Source organism: Argiope bruennichi, chromosome 5, assembly GCF_947563725.1.
Source record: "Argiope bruennichi chromosome 5, qqArgBrue1.1, whole genome shotgun sequence".
Classification (NCBI taxonomy): Eukaryota; Metazoa; Arthropoda; class Arachnida; order Araneae; family Araneidae; genus Argiope; species Argiope bruennichi.
The window spans coordinates 73634176-73652159 of NC_079155.1; the positions used below are offsets into that span (position 1 = coordinate 73634176).

At 26.7% G+C, this 17984-nt stretch overlaps 1 protein-coding gene across 3 annotated transcripts in view; it reads left to right on the top strand.

Moving 5' to 3' along the window:
* LOC129968517 (DNA ligase 3-like) overlaps positions 1–17213 on the top strand; it is a 103067-nt gene extending 85854 nt beyond the window's left edge. For 2 of the 3 annotated variants that reach the window (XM_056082488.1, XM_056082490.1), the window contains 2 exons: positions 14541–14613; positions 17020–17213. In XM_056082488.1, the coding sequence (XP_055938463.1) occupies positions 14541–14613; positions 17020–17127 (181 nt within the window). In that variant the 3' untranslated portion in view covers positions 17128–17213. Of the gene's footprint in view, positions 1–14540; positions 14615–17019 lie in introns of those variants that run through there. The other variant, XR_008784419.1, reaches the window with a different exon arrangement.
* The last annotated feature ends 771 nt before the right edge of the window (positions 17214–17984 follow it).

A 17984-nucleotide genomic window follows, 5' to 3' on the forward strand; every position in this document is an offset into this window, starting at 1 on the left:
TGAATTTTCTATATCACAATGAAAATAGGATTTTCCTGGTGGAATAATAATATATTTTCGTTTCTTTCCTCTATCTGGAATATTTTTCCATATTTTGGATCTTGTATTCGTCGAAGCGATATCTTATTTTACTATAAAGGAGAAAAAAAACTTTTTATTTGTTATAATTTGCTGTATACTATTATTGCATACTTCCCTAGAATTAAAGTTTTTTTTAACTGTACTAAACTTTAATATTGACAATATCTTTGTTTGATTTTTTTCAAATTATGCAAAGCGAAAATCAAGTATTTTCTTAAAAGATTAACAATGTGTTATGAGTATATGGGAGGGGAACGCAAAACTAAATTTTTAGTATTTTGTTTTTAAGATTGGACTCCACATAAGTTTGAGCTAATGCATATAATTATTTATTCTTATCTTTTATTTATTTATTTGTATTTTTTCTCGTTTCTTTAAAATTCTTTTATTTTTATGATTTTTTTTTTTATTTCCTATCTTTAGTAAATTTTACTGTTCACTAATTATGTATGAATGTTGTTGCTATATATTGTTACTATGTAATCACACCTTCTCAACTTTTTTTAAAACTATTTCTGTCTCTTTATTTTTGTTTATTTATTTATATTTTTATTTTCTTCGGCTACCTTCAACTTCCTGTGCGCTCAGAAAATGTACTTATGAAAGTTTTTAAAATGGCTACTCCTTTAATAGTTATTTAATTTCTGTTTTTTTTTAAATTTTAATTATGAGCCTTTATTTTTATTTATTTATTTATCTTTTCATTTTTTTCAGCTGTCTTCAACTTTCATTGCGCTCAAAACATATACTTATGAAAGTTTCTTAAACTGCTATCCTTTGATAGTTATTTAAATTCTGTTGTTTTTTTAATTTTAATTATGAGTTCTTTAATGATGTATTTTTATCTGATGTAATCTAATGATGGTTAGGTGTGAGCCAAGATAACATTTGGCATACACCTAATCATCATTAGATTACATCAGATTAGAAATTAGTTTAATTTTACGCCTTTCATTCGTTTTTTTAAAACAAACATTTTAAACAATACTTACAATCAACGCTAGAAAATGAAAGAACAAGGAGAATTTATGTCTTATTTCGATTTCCAAGTGTTAAAAGTCAATACTTAAGTAATTCCATTAGTGAAATTACTAATTACTTCAAATGAAAAGAAAAAGAAATATTCAACAGTGTCATTACTTGAACTCAGAATGATATGGGATCTCCAATTAAGATATTTTTAATGATTTCCTTCATACATTAAGATTGTTTACAATTTAATTTGTTATGAATACACCTGTGTATAATGGGTAGAAAACTCATTTAGCCAAAAAAAAAAAAAAAAAAAAAAATCCAAAATTGATTTCCAATTAGTTTTTTCTTTTTGAAAAATATTTTCGTAGAGGTTGAATATGTTTTGTTTTGCGCCTAGAAAATATTTACAAATGCTCAAAATTAAAATCGAGTTTCTATTTTAATTCCTAATTATGGTCTTTGAAACGATGATAATTCGAAATTAGATGAATTTCAAAACATGTTTTTCGGTTAGTTTGCTTCTGATATGAAATTTAATTACAAAAGTGGGTTCCTTTTAGAGTTTAAATACTTTGCTCAAAAGTGATACGGAAACATCTTTTTTTCTCTTTTATAAGGCTTTACATATCATAGTTTTGCATTTTTAATGCAAATTAGTATTTTTCAAAAAAATGACGGACTGTTTCTATTTTTCATTAATATTTCGTCAGATGACAGAAAAGTGAAGATGGTGATAATAATTATAATTGTAATAATTATCTTTATTACATGTGCTGACATTAATTTATTTTTATAATTATTACTTTATAATAATTTTTTAATATGACTGGTGATGTTAAACACTTCGTGCATTTTTTTTAATGCTATCTCATTTATGTCGGAACATTTTAGAGACCACATTTTTTTAATAATATTTTGTAGCATTTAAAATGGCATACGAATTAAAAGGTATCATTAATTTAAAATAAAAAAAACAAATTATTAGGAATAAAATTAATGTTTTTAAATAAAAATAAAAATCCAGGAAAATCATTATATTTTCACGGGAAAATCGTGTACATATGTTCTTTTATTTATATTATTCGTTATATTAAAAGTATAAACATAAATTGTATCCATAACATATATATATTCTAGCTTTTCCACATTGTTTCACATATGGCCCTCTTATCTGACTTAGATGGTTTTTTTAAGTTTAAATATATTTCGGTATTCATTAACAAGTCGTTAAAACGTATTACCTGTACCTGCAATTAAGTTAGCTTCGTCTAATTACACACAATTTACCTTTTTATAAATTATTAGCATTTTATGTTTGACTCTTAATTTATGGACATTAGTTTATTTAGCATTTGATTAATATTTATAGACTGCATTGCTAAACTTTTTTTTTATGAATACTGCCTTTTGCGACCAACTTGTTCGTCTATATTACTAACTTTTTAAATCTGTAATAGAATATATTCAATTTCAAAAATTATCTTGTTATTTGATATGATCTGAAAAACATGAATTCATTTAAATTAATTAAAATTAAAATGTGTATATATCATGAAATAAAAGTGAAAGTGAAAATTCTATTACGGAGTTAATGATTGTTAAAAGCACGCGATTGAATGTTACAATGCATGAGTTTGAATTCCAACATAACATTTAAAAATGCGTATCAACTTGAACTAGACAATATTGTTTAAATTAAGATGTATTAACTGTACCTATTTAATGAAATCATTTTTATTTCCGAAATTTTTTAAGTCTTAAATGATACAAAGACAATGTTTTTGAGATAAATGCTTTGGAAGATATTAACGTCATTTTCTATAGGCAAGTCAACGATTACACATCTGGTGACGGTTAAGCCTATTTTTGCGCTCGATTAAACTTTATGTTTGAACTTATTTCTTGGTTTATTTCCTCGAATTAAATTGACTATTTTGTTGACACGGCGAATTCTTCCCACAACATTTAATAATATTTGCAGCTTCATCAATTAACTAAGCTAACTGCTCTATTTAATGCATCTGTGAATATATCCAATGAAGCAATCTAAAATTCGTACGATATTTTGTTTAGATTTTAGTGTTTTCACTCGACAATAAATAATAAGGGTGATTTCTGTGCCGTTTACGTTTGTGTTTTATATATAGATAGATATTTTTAACTAATATATCAACACTTATTAACGAATACAAAATATGCAATTGTGCACGGCAATTTTTATATGCCATTTGATACACTGACAACATTTAATATTATTTAATTTCATTTGTTTTTAAAATATTCTATTCTGCGCATAATAATTACTCAGTCTGCTTTAATAAATTTCTCTCATCTTACATTCTGCCTGTCCTCCACATTTTGAGGTTTGCTTGCTTCCAATACTCCGACATCCCTCGAAGAAATAAAACGACGCTGAAAGAAACGCAGTTCTCAAGAAATCATACCTTCAGTGATACTCTCACTTTTCAAGATAACATTCTATTTCTTCCTATCGGAAATCAATTTGGACACCCATTTTTTGATGATAATCCTTCTTCAAATAGAAATGTCGATTTCTCGCCGTTTTTAAGATATATTTTGCTTTAGGCCGTGGTATAATTTTCGCTGTGAACTACTCTGTCGTGGTTACTATGTGCGGTTGTATATTTATATATTTCGATCGGGCACTGGAATGTTATATCTTCTAGAAAAATGTTCCTTATCTTCTCCCTCTTTTTGTCAACTCGATGCCATTTCGTCATTGTGTCGCTGCCTACTTGTGGACATGGAGGATTTCGACTCTTGAATGTATTGTTCGGGATTCCAATTGTGGTTCAGTTTTATGTCTAAACAGTGATGACTGGTGCGTTTAGATATGAGTATTGTGGAAAAGTTGTTTTAAATGCGCCTCTAAATATTTTTAATCGGTGGCCTTTTATTTATTACCAGAGATTAAATTTTGTATTTTAACAGTCTTGAATGAAATGGGTTTGATATCATTGTGACCTGCCTTTATGAATTGAAGATTGTAATGATAGTGTAGAAAAAAAAACTTATTGTCCTCTCTGCAAAATAATTTATCTTTGTCAGAATAATTTCAAAGATAGAAATGTAAATTTATAAAAAAAAATGAGGAAAAAGACGAGTTTTTAATAAAGACTGATTATGATATTTTTTTTCCATTCCCCAAATATAATGATTCGTTGTAAAAGAGTATTACAGCATTTAAAATAAAGAATGTAAAATACAGTATATTGCCAAAGTGTCAATTTCTTTTCTTTATTTTCATTACGTTAATGATGATAAGCGGATTACTAATCTTCCAACTCTGACATAGACAAAAACTCCATTTAAAAAAAAAAAAAACTTATTTGACATAGTAAAATGCCATGCATGAAATGCTTATCACTGATTTGAAGATCTTCAAACTTTTGCAGTGTGAAAAAGTTTGAAGTGCTGTTTCGATTCTAAGTTTTTTTGTTTTTTTTTAATGACTACATATTTTCTCTCCTAAATTAAAGTTTTGAAACGTGATGAACTTTTCGATGCTGTGTTAGATCTTGCGATTCTCAGTAGGAAAGAGATGACATTTGTTAAGTAATTTTAAAGAAATGCAATTAATTTAATCAAAATATACGTCATTTTCTCACCATAAAAAGATAGATCATGGGTTGAGGAGGAATCAATTTCAGGTGTATGTTATTGTTAGCTTATTTGTGTATATGTGAAGATAAATATTATTGTTGACAAGAAACATATTATTATAAAGATAAAGAAAAAACTTATTATTTATTAAACATTGCGTTTTTCTAACTTGTTTACGCTTTTGCATTCATTAATGCACTTCTTCGTTATTCTCGTTTATAAAATATGACTTGATACTTTTCGGTTTTATTGATAATTTTTATCAACAGTTCGTATTTAAACGTTTATCCTTTTGATGAATTTTAGTTTTAAATGCTTCATATTTATTTCTAGATTTATGATATTTATTTATCTTTGCTGTTTTTCTTATTTCACATATTTTTGAAGTCTATTTGATTTTTCTTAAAATTATATATTAAACTATTGAAAAAAAAGCATTTATAAATTATTTACGATGCCTTTTTGTACGTGAACGAATGTAATAACTGAAATAATGTGGTTTGTACCTTGTTATTTTTATTATAGCTTATATGCCCCAGGTGGAAAATCATCTGTAAAAAATTCACCCATCGTAAATTTTTCACTAAATACTTAACTACTTCAAAAATGTTTAAGAATATAAAAATTTAAACTGAAAGCAAAGTTTTAAACTTATTTCCATCGTCATTTTTTTCCCCTTCCTATTATGGTTTTTAGACTTTAATAGTGTTAGTTATATAATTTATATAATATAGAATTTGACTAAAAGTAAATTTGCATCTGTTTATCACATTTCTATTTAATTTGCCTCGTATTTAGAAATTTTTTCTACGAAATTTGATTTTGAGCAATGATTTCGACTTTTATGCAGTTTTTTTCTTAATCAGATGTTTCATATATGGAAAAAAAGAAGAAAAAACAATCCTTAAATTCGTTTGACCTCGATTAAATTTCGCCCAAATATTTAAAGAAAATTTCTTGAAATTTCACTCAAATATTAAAAAAAATAATTCAATGTCACCAGTAATGTAAAAATATGGTATATTCATTAGCTATTTCTTTAAAGTTTTCATTATAGAAAAAAATCTGAAAATAATATTTCTCATGTTAAAAACTCTCTAAGATTTTCATTGAAATAACTATATCCATTATATTAATTTTTAAAATTTATTTCATAAACACTCAAAACTTTCAAAGTAAAAATATTTCTGATGTACGTTCAGTTTATTTTATAAAAAATTGTTTAATGGGAATTTTTAAAGTATGGTCTTTCTGCATAAAATTTCAACTCCCAAACTTCTTAAGCTCAAATTTTCTTTCTAAATGACCTATAAACCGATAGTTCCACCAAGAAATCCAATTACGGGAAGTTCTAAAATGACCAGCATTTCAAACTTCGTCGTTTTAGGTTGCTTCGTAATTTGAGAAGTGTTCCTCTTTTACTTTTCCGAACACTTCTTTAAACTTCGAATTTCAGCCTTCACTCTCTGTTTTTGGAATTGGATTCATCAACATACATATCAGGATTACTAAGACATAGGTTATTGTTTTAAGTTTTCTTTTACTTAAAATATACAATGAAACGAATTTATTTAAAATTAGTAATGAGTTTTGTGAGCTTAGTATGAATTATAAATATTGTTTGAGTGTTTTTCCCCCTTATAATAATATAGGAGTGTTGATAATGCTGCTTAAATTTAAAAAAAAAAATAAAAATGTATCAAAAGTAACTGCGCATGTCTTCTAGTCTATTATAGCGCCATCTACAATTTATACTGTGCTATAAATAAGTATATTGCTACCGTTTACTAGATAATGCTGTATGTTACAGAATTAAAATAGCATTGCGCTTTTCATGTGGTCAACATATATGTGAATTGAAAATTATATTCAAATTGTGTGTTATTCATATTATTCAATAGTTAAAAATTATATATTAAATCATTTTCAGAGCGGCCTTATTTGATATCTCATCCGAACCGTGAGTGCCCCTATGGGAAATGAAAATACTTAAATAACCGAGTTAAAATATCTTTAATATATCGCTTTATAATGTGATTAACCCTGTTTTTATTGAATTTTTTGGCATCAATTTTTAAATTTTATGTTTGCATCATTAGATAAGTTTTGGTTCCGAATAACCTCAGAAAAGAGGAAAAGTCTTTAAATTAATTAAAATGACTTAATTAATAAATTAATAATAAGATTTTTAAATTCTAACTTTAAATGATATCTGCTACTTTCTGTTGTAGTTACGCTTTTCATATTCTTTTGAATGTCTATCTATCAGAAAAAGTAAGCATATTACAAAGATATCAGCAGATTTAAAAGACACTTTTAAACACTGTCGGTATATAAAGGTTAGAAGAGATAATTCTAATGCACTATTACAATTATTCAATTTTTCCAATTCAATCGCATTAAATAGAATTGCGGAAATGCATGATTTAATTTTGAAAAAGCGTACTGCAATAAATTAACTTTAAAAAAATATATATAACAGGAATTTCAATAATGGAAATATAAAAAGGAGGGGGATTTTTCTGACTGTACAGATTTGTCGTTATGAGCTTGATGATTATCTCATCACAATATATCTTCTACTTGCTTATTAAATAAAACAAATAATTTAAGGAGCAAACATTTTTTTGTAATAAAAGCAGCTAATTATATCTGTTTGTAGTAAATTTTGCATCAAATATTGCATTTGATTGATTTTTTTTTTAATGCAGATTTTCGTCGTCGAAAACATTTGACTTCCCTTAAGAAATTCGGAACAATATTCTTGAAAAGTTTGTTAAGAAAAGGGTTATAGATCTCTATAGGTGTTAAATGATATGCTTTTCTATTAGGTAGTAACTCTTAAAAGAAAAGAAAAAATCTTAAAGATAAAATGAAAGAATTTTTCTTCAAGAAATTTTTAAAAAAAAGTAATTGTTTTCACACAAATAGGCATCTTAGACTTAATACTGATCTTTTAAAAAGTTAACTTGAATACGGATAAAATTAAAAGCAGTTGGAAGATCCTATGTACCGATAGAAATCAGCATAATAGTTAACGCATAAATTAGCAATCATGTATCCATCAATGGAGTATTAGATTTCCTAGTTTCGTCTGATACTACTTTAAAATATACTGGTTTCAGTGTTAAAATTTCGTATGAAATCGAACTTATCATTAAAAAAAAACTTTTGATTAATATTTCCTTAAACATTAAATGAATTTTAACCGATTTAAACTTAATTTTGAAGGAGATATCTGTAATTTCTAATTTACAATCTCAGTTACTTTGTACCTTTGTTGTTGTAAAAAATGATACCAATCGCGTTCTAATCGATCATATTTATTTATTTATTGCAATGGGTCAGTCTAAAAATAATACTTATAGGAAATTATTAAATTCAAAGGTGTTTTGGTTCGAATTCAACTGTTACAAAATTGAGCTATCATCAATAAGTATATATTTTCAAAAACGCTGGTTAACATGTTTTTTTAGCATTAACAATTGTTTGTTTTCGGTTCTGAAGCATATTTCCTTGTTATCGCTGACAGCCTTTTTAGCGTCGAAAGATATGCCATCTGTTGCATATTTTTCAGCTATATTTCCTACATTTATGATTCAGTCCAAAGTGTATATCAAAATACCAGAAATTCATTGAAAACCAGAAAATAAAGGTCAACATAAAGGGTACCGATTTTTTTGAAGTAAAAAAAAAAATAATAAGATAGGAGAAAAATTCAGATCGTTGTTGCCATGACAACGCCGACTTAACCCTAATCGAATGGCTGAAGACGAACAACTCACTTGACCAACTGACCGTAAACCTCTGGAAAATCCCATATACCCCTTTAGTCCATCAAATGTATCCCACAGTAATGCTATTCAAGAGGAGTGAAATATGGTGGAGGATTATGGATGTTAAGTTAGGGTATCGTGGTGATATCCTCTATTGACACATGTCGATTGGCGGAGCGGTATTCTGTCTTTCAAAAAGGATTATGGAACGAAAGCAAAAAATTTTTGTAGGTTCTTACAAACGATTCTGAATTCTTGGTGACAGTATTGTTGAAATGTAAACTGATCTTTATGTTTGGGTTTCTAGGGTTCTAAGAATACTGTACTATAGTTGTTCATTTTGTTCTATCCAGATATTTATAACAGGTACCGGCACCTGACACATTTCCGCGTAAAAGCGGGTTTCAGCAGTTCTGGAATCCAATTTTATTATTTTTGAAATTGATTAATTTTCTTTTGTGTTATAATCATACAATATGTTTTATATTTCAATCGCATTTGTATAAATTATTCATTTTATTGTTCAGTTAATTATAATTAGTTCACTTATATGCGTTTATATTTGGCACAGTTAATTATTTTATGATTTTATTCCCGTGAAATGATATAGCTGCTTGTTTCGGTATTTAGCAAAAAACGAAAATTTATATGGAGGGTTAAATTCTCAATTTTTTTTGGTTGACATTCTAGGCTACCTTCTATTGTTTTAAAACTTAAAAACTGTCTTTATTAGATTATATTTTTAAAACATTGTATTGTCTTCTGCTAATTATCATATGTTAATTTTTCATATTAAATAATTCTATATCCTTAGTAAAAATTTTCTAAAAATTCAAGGTCTGGTGTGTATGTGTATGGTGAATTTATTCCAACAGATTCAGTAACGGTTAAAGACATTTTATTCTACACGAAAACACGAACGCACAGACAACAAAACATAGCCAACGCGTACACGAAACAGCACTTGCAGTAAACAGCAGCATGCTATCAGCAGATCAGTAATATGCAATCGTAAAAACACAAGGCACTTAAAAGGAGCTCACTGCAGAGAGTCTTCCCCCAAATAGTTATATCACGTCTCTCAAATTGTCTACTCTTCTCAACTGACTACTCATTTGAACTGAATTCAATTGCTGATTCACTACAGATTGACTGATTCTTAGCTTTGCCACTCGGCTTTTTTAAGCCTCGAAGACAGAGTACAAAATCTTCTAGAAGGATCTGCACATATTTTGCAGATATCCTTCTAGAATATTTTCGCATACTCTAGAAGGATATCTGCACGATAGATTGTCGCCAAGATTCTTTTTGTTTCTGGAATCATCGATTTTGTCGCCAATTCTGTGGGGTCTTCCATTTAGCAGTCATTACTGTATCTATAAAACTATCTACTTTAAATGTAATTCTAAATTAAACTACCTAATGTGAATTACAAAAAATTCAGGAATTTCTTGAATTTTTTAGAACCAAAATTGCATTTTAAAGTATTAAGAAAGTAAAAATGTAAGAGTTTGCCCAGAAATAGACGATTTTTAAAGTGTAGTATTGATTTTTTTTTCCGTTAGGAAATATGGTTTATTGTGAAACTCAATATAGAATCAAAAAGATTTTATTTAAAAACATGTTTAACATTTATGCAATGATTGGAGTTGCGACTGTATTTTGTATTTCTAAAAGCTATATTCTGCTGTAAACGAAGCATTTCTAATAACTATAAAATTTCTCTGCTATTGTTTTTAAATTTGCGGTCAGGAGAATCTCTGCTGTGATCGCGAACTATGACTAGATCTATACAATAATCAATATAAAATTCTATTTCATAAAAATCATTTTATTTTAATTCGTTCTTATTTTATTGCGCAATAGTGAACTCTGACTTTTTTAAATTCTAAGAATATTAGCGTATTTTGTATTTTTTTTAATAAAATATTTTAAAAGGAATTTGTATTGAAATCGAATAAAGCTTTTCATTACTAAGGACGAAGTGATAGTAAGGGTCCATGCTATTCAAATGGAATCCCTGTTTTAAAAATTAATAAAAGGAATTAAAAAAAAAGTCGAGAGAAAAAAAAATCCTCACGAGCTGAAAAAAAAAAAAAAAATGTTGGGGAGGGCGGGGGGATGATGTTTCCATCGAACCTTGCCACACCTCAGCCGCCTCCTAGCTTTTCCCTTAAATGTAAAAGACAGTTTTCGACTTCTTGATTCGAGTTGTGAAAATTTCGGCATGAATTAACTTTTTCAATACTTTTAAAGTTTTTTTTTCACTTCAAAAGTATTCTTGACACTTTTCTTTCTTAGCGAATTTTAAAAGACATATTTTTGTAAGAAAAGATTACATGTTACTGATTGTATTATCTGTTTAGAAGGAAACTGCTCAGCAACTGCTCTGCATTAAAGCTTTCTTTTCAATGCAGAGCACAAAATGGTTTTTAGGTGATACACATGTTGTTTTTCTTTACTAATATTTTCCAAAAATTATTGACGGTAAACATATTTATCATGAAACCAATAATAATAATAATAATTGGGACATATTATCAGTGGCAGGATAAGTGTTTGTACTTTTTATTGACACAAATCGAGGACGTTTAGCTGCATAGAACAATAATAAAATTATTTTTTATGACTCACGTTCAACTATTTTGGCTGCCTGTAGGAAAATTCACAGGTTTTTATTTTGTTCTCATATGAAGTTTATAAAAAGGAAGTTGGATTATAATTTATAAAATATTTGATGCTGAGTTTTTGGTGAACTTCCATATTTTTTTTTTCATTTATCAGAATTCGAAAAACGTATTCTTTGGAACATCTATCTCGGTATATCAACTCAAAGAAAAAATGAGTTGAAAGAATAAAATTTTGCATATGGACTTTTCGCAAAAAAAAAGGAATCATGTTTGTATCAAATGCTGTATGGAATTCTTTGGAAAATCCGTCTGTCTTTCCTTTCATATGTGTACGTGAAGTCAATAAATGAAAATTTCAGTGAGGGAAACAGATGAAATTTGTTGTGCAGATTAGTCACCGGATCCTTATCGAATTATAGACAAAATTCATAAACAGATTGTTTACCTTCCTCACGGCTTATTCGTTTATACAATGTTGATATTTGTTGTCTAAAGCTTTGCTGACCTGCTAGCGTATTTAATTGCAGGAGGGATGAATGTGATTTTTTTTCTGGTATAAGAATATCCGTTTCTAGGATATTCTGATTCGATTTAATTATTGATTGCGATCGCAGACAAGACAATGAAGTTGTTGGTGTCTCACAATTTAAGAAATATACTTCAAATTATTCGATGTAACACTGAATATGCTATTAACAGACCTTGTTTGGATCAAGAGCGAGTTGAATGAAATTGAAATAATTCCCTTTTTTTTCTGTAACTGGTTTCTTGGAGTTTTATATTTAGGAAAGGTCCAAAGGATGCGATTTTCTGTTCCACATTGGTAACACAGAGAGCTTAAAGGAGAGTCAATGATAACGGATTAATGTAATCTATCATTTTTAGTGAATGATTTTGTTCGAAAAAACGAGTAAGAATGGGAAAGAAAAGAAAAAAAAAATCCTACTCATCAGGAATAAGTTTCTGATTATTGGATATTTTGTCTGAAAAGAATGAGTTATTGACATATATATTTAAGTGCTGTTCAAATGCATATAAAAGCGAATTCAAAACTCTACAAACTTTTTAAATTAAAATTAGTGTCTGATCTTGGCACCAAAAATAATATAACTTCAGACCCAATCGTTCAAAAGCAAGATATCTAAAATGTATATTGAATTTTCTTCACCGTTCAATATATGTAAAATACAAAATGTGTAATATGGTGGAGGCTTACCAGAAAGTCAGGGATACGATTACCCCACTAATTAATTCTGAAAGCTTTTGATTTGGATTCAAAAAAAGTTTTATTAAATACTTTTATTGAAGGAGAAGCCAATAAATTTTCATAATTATACTGATAAAAAGGACTTTCTTGTATTTCTCTAAAATAAAAGGGATATTTTAATTTGCTAATTATTCACTAATTAAGTTAGCCGCGTGATAATTGATTACTGAAACCTTATTTTAGACTTTATATTCTTATATATCTATGAATAGGTTAATTTGTAAGAAACGAGACGTTTTTCTTGGTAAAATATTCTTAATCAAGAAACAAAAGCAGCATAAAAAATACCGCTTTAAAACTGCTTGAATGAGGTAGGCTTCCTTCATTTTAAAATGTCTATAGAATACATTATGATATTTTCATTTTATTCCTCAAAGTTATTTGGCATTTTTGCTTGCGCCAAAGCAGGACAATATATAATTTTCCTTGAAACAACAGATAGCTGATATTCCAGACGCGATATTCTGAAAAGACTGCAGAGACTTTGCATTTTAGTAAAGTTATGCAATTTTATCCTAATTATGTTTTGAACCTTAGCTATTTTGAAAAAAAAGAAAAGAAGAAAAGAAAAGGAAGAAAGAAAGAAAGAAAAAAATTTACAGAAATAAATATTGTTTTTTTTTTTTCTTCAAAATTCATTAAAGTGTTATAAATTTTATAGAGCTATTCAATTTTATACAACGATTTAATTTTGTATAGCAAACTATACACATTTGAGTGCAGTTCTGAATGCAGAAACTGTTATAATTCTATTAACATTTCTGAAATTTCAATAAAAATGAGTTTCTGTTCCCCAATTTCCATTGAAATATGTAAGCGTTTTAATTGGAAGAATACTTATTTAAGACGATTTTATATATGAAATAATTTTATTAAACGTATAAATTTTTAATTCCTGATAATTTAACTTAAAGGTTGATTCTATTTAACAACCACAGTTATCTATAAGTGACTAGGGAATATGAATTTGGAGAATATGCAATATTTTAAAAATAAGACTTAAAAGCTTTGTGCTTAGTAATTTAAATTAAAGCAATCAAAACAATACATTTAATTTTGTAAAAATATATTTTATTGACTTTTACAGAATAATGGCAATTATACATCTCACACGCCTTCTATAACAGTTTCTTTTTAATGCAATTCGTTACTATAGAAACATTCATTATGCCTCATTTTAATTCTACTTTCAAAATAAAGATTACTTTAAATACTAATCAATTCTTTTAATCCTTTAAATACTGAAAAGTTTATACTACAATCTGTATATGAAAGATGCTACTATAAAGATAATGAACAATTTTTATGAAAACATATTTACAGATAACAGCCATTTGTATTACTATTTAAATCGTCGAATAGTTTAAAATAAGGTATATATTTACTCTACCGATGCAAGTTTCATTTTTAAAAACTATTCTGATACCTTTGGGAAAGACTTAAACTGAACAAATCATTATTTAAATTTCTAGTGAAACAGATATTTCTTTCAGAGAATATTGTTTTCATCAATTATCATTTGCGCTCAATGTATTTTAATGATAAATAAATAGAGGTTTGTAATTCTGAATTTTGAAACCGTTGCGTTAAAAGATATTAAAAATTAATTTTACCTAGCATTCCTTTTATGTTAAGGACTTGACTTATGCTACAAAAAGCTATTTTTGTGTTGCCAAATGAAAAGTTTTCGCTTTATTCTCTGCAAATAGATTAGTTAAGCAAAATACTTATCTGCTTTTATTTTGAAATATAATGTATGGATTTCTTTTTTCTCGTGATACTAGGTTAAAAAAAATTGGTTTAATTTATTTATATTTCTTATCTATATATTTAACATAAAAGGACATAAAATTATTTTCATTTTGTAAATTGATAAACTTTTATTACTTGTGTCTTGTAAGTTATGTGTTTTTAACTGTAAAAAAATGATAGTAAAAATTCTTAAAAGAAACTTTTTGAAATTCTCTGATTAATCAGTTAACTTACTTTAATTTATATATTAATTTAAATTTAATAATTGACTTATGCTTTGAATTACCCAATTAGTTAGACCACCAAATTTAATAAGAAAGCCCCTAATTTCTCTATTAGTATGATGAAAAAAATGTTTCCAATGTTTTTGTTGTTATTTTAGTTGGTACTTTACTATTTCGTCATTTTTTTTGCATTTTTCCTTAATTTAATTAGTTATGATGGTAGTATATTGAAAGACCATGAAACCACGGAAGCTAGTCATGTGATTTATACCAGTGAAAACAGGGTAAGTACTTTTTTTTGTGCGTTAATTATTAAATTTATTTTGATCTATCATTTAAATTGTAAGAATGAATATTCCTTCTACAACTATTTTTTTTTTACTTTCTAAGATTTATAAACTATTTTTTATCGTACTTTAAATTAATTTTTTCTATAATTAAGTAAATTTCTCTTTCTTTAAATAGTGCATTAAATTCCTCTTCTTTTCCTTTACTTTTTAAATATTCCTTCTGAAATTTTGAAATCGTTGTGAAAATATTGTTACGGAAAATTAACAAAATCCGTTCGTGGGCTGTAATACGCTGAAGAGTTATAAAAAAAAGCCAATAATAACAGATAACGATGCTTTTTTCTACTCATGGGCACATATACACAGTAGCATACCACATCCCAAACATATGCAAGAACAACATTTGCTGTAAACAACAACATACCAAGCAGGAAATCGATAATAAACAATCGAAACAGCACAACACTCTCAGACAGAATTTGTAGCAGAGAGATTAAACAACTACTCACGTATCTCAACTCTTTTTCTACTTTATATTGTCTGATTCAATACTGACTGCATATCTTTGTTTTTTGGTTGTTTCTAGCCTTTGTGATGAGGCATCGAATGTTCTAGAAGGATGTTGTATATTTACTTTATATCGATATATCGTCAAAATTCTTCCAATTTCAGGGATTTTGATTTTTTAAAACTCAAATCGTCGCCAAATTACCAAAAAGTTCACAAATTTGTTCTAAGACCGTGTGTCATTGAGTCGATATTAATTCTGCATTCATCAGAGCTCTTTGTATAATTGCATTCTTAGAAAGATTTATTGAATTTTATAGATTTGCGATGTTTTTGTTTGGTGTATTTTTTGTACAAAAAATGCAGACACACATCCGTTTTTTTAAATCAATTCATTTAATTTATATATCCTGTTATTTTGGGATTTTAAAGAGAATGCAATTGTGATTTAAAAAAGAATTGAATACATTGCCACGATTTTTTTTTTGTTTGTTTGTTTTGGGATATAATAATTCTTCTGTGGAAATATATACGACTGTGTGATGACAAATAATACTTAATTTATAAAATATATCCACTATGAATTTATCTTTGTTGAAAAAATGACTCATTTTATTTTCAGAATTATTTATTGAAATAAACTTATTGTTTTGGCCACGTTTATCCAAAATATTTATCTTAGTTGATCTTTTTAAATGGATTCTTAAGAAGTTATTTCGGTTCTATACATTTCGTTTCTGCTTTCATTCAAAATTCATTATATTTGTTGATCTTCGTATTTGAAGCAATCCGGATCATTCTTTGATCAGAAGCTGCAGTAGACACTTGTCTGCGAGACAGATTTAGAATAGACGCCAATTGAAATATCTTTCCTAAACACTAAGTATCGACTAAGTAACATAAATTAAATTTAGGAATCTGCATGGATATATTTCTTTTCTGAAATAATAATAATAATAATAATAAAGATTAGAAAGCAAACTTAAATTTTTCTGTAAAATTTATGATTTATTTTTCGAAATTACCAATAACTCTGGTCTTAAAAATTTAATTGCGTAAGGTGTTAAAAATTAATGAAGAAAATATTATATAATTTATATATGGTGTCAACAAGTGTGATAAACCATCTACCTAATTAATACTTCACTGGAATTTCCAGCTCGGGTTCGAAACTCGCTTCTCTTAAACATTCATCATGTATGCTGGCCTGATCAGTTCAGTTTAGTTCATCCTCGTCATCTGATCATAATTCAAAATAAGACACTAAATAGTGTTAACGTTGCTTCCAAACTCTATGTTAACACAACTAAACTTATTATCTTGCAGTACATTCGTATTTTAATCTGAAAATCTTTTTTAAAAAAATGTTTTAAAAGTAGGTTTTTTAACTTTATCTTAATTATCAATAATTGTGGTTTTATGTACAAAAAAAAATAAGAAGATTGTACTTTTTAAAATTAATTTTGCTTAGCTTAAGTAACCACAATATTTCCATCTCACTTTTAAACTTTACAGTATTTAAAATATATATATATATATATATATATATATATATATATATATATATATATATATATATATATATATATATTCAGCAAGTAAAATATACAGACAGTTATTATATTTTTCTGCTATTTTTGCTTGAAATGTATATCCATATTGTAATTTTGGTATCCCCATGAGTAAATAAAATTATATTATATTATGCTATATTTATTTATGCAAATTTCTTTCCTCGATATATAGAAAATAATTAAAATGAAAATATATGCTGTAAAATCTCCATTATTAATGAAATATATAACTATTTATATATAACTACTTTTTATATAAAATTATTTCTCACAATTTAAAGTTTATTCTTAACATACTTTTAAATTCTTATTTTTTCAGAATGGGTCCATTCCTAAAAAAGCAGAAAAAGTCACTGTGGATTGGCTTTGGGATAGCATAAAATTACAAAAGAGACTTCCTACGAAAATGTATAAACCAAAATCATAAAATTGACAATATTAAAAGATACATTTATATTTTCAGAATGTGTATATTTCTCACCTTTTAACTTCGTGTAAGCTGCATATTTTTTTCATTGACATTGAATTGTAATGAATTGAATGACAAAGTATTGTAATAGTTTTAAATGAATTTTTTTTAAAGACAGTTAGAATTTTTTATTGTTGTTAGAGTTAAAAAATTCATAATAAAATTAAAATCATATTCTATATTCAAATTCAATATGTGAACTCCATATAATATTTAAAATAAAATATCTGGACATTTCTGTTTGGAAATCTAAATTTCAGAAATATAATAATAATAAATTTGATAAAAATTGAATCTATTTTCTTTGCTTCTACAATATAAAATTAGAAATTTTTGCCAGTAGGTGATGAAAATAGCCTTCCCAATTTGCTTGAATGCTATATATTTTTGATCAATTTAATAATAAAAATATTTTAAACCACATTTTTATTAGTGCACTTAAAAATATATGTTTTTATCTTTAAAAGCATGGACTTCAAAATAAAATTATGCAAGTGTGGGATTCTCATAAAACTACTGTAATTAAATTTTTAATCACATTCATATTATTTTTTTAAGTTTTCATGAAAAGTTTATAGTTTATTATATATATATATAAATAATGTTGTAAATATTCGTTGTACATCAATTTGCATTTTATTTTCAGCGTCTTACGCTGTTACATCACACGCACACACATACACACATATATGCTTCTATGTTTCTTATAAAAGATATTGTTCAGAATGTTTTTAATTTTCTTTGTTTTTTATACATTTGGTAATTTATTATTATAATTACAAAGGAATCTTGTAACAATTTTTTCTGTTAGATGC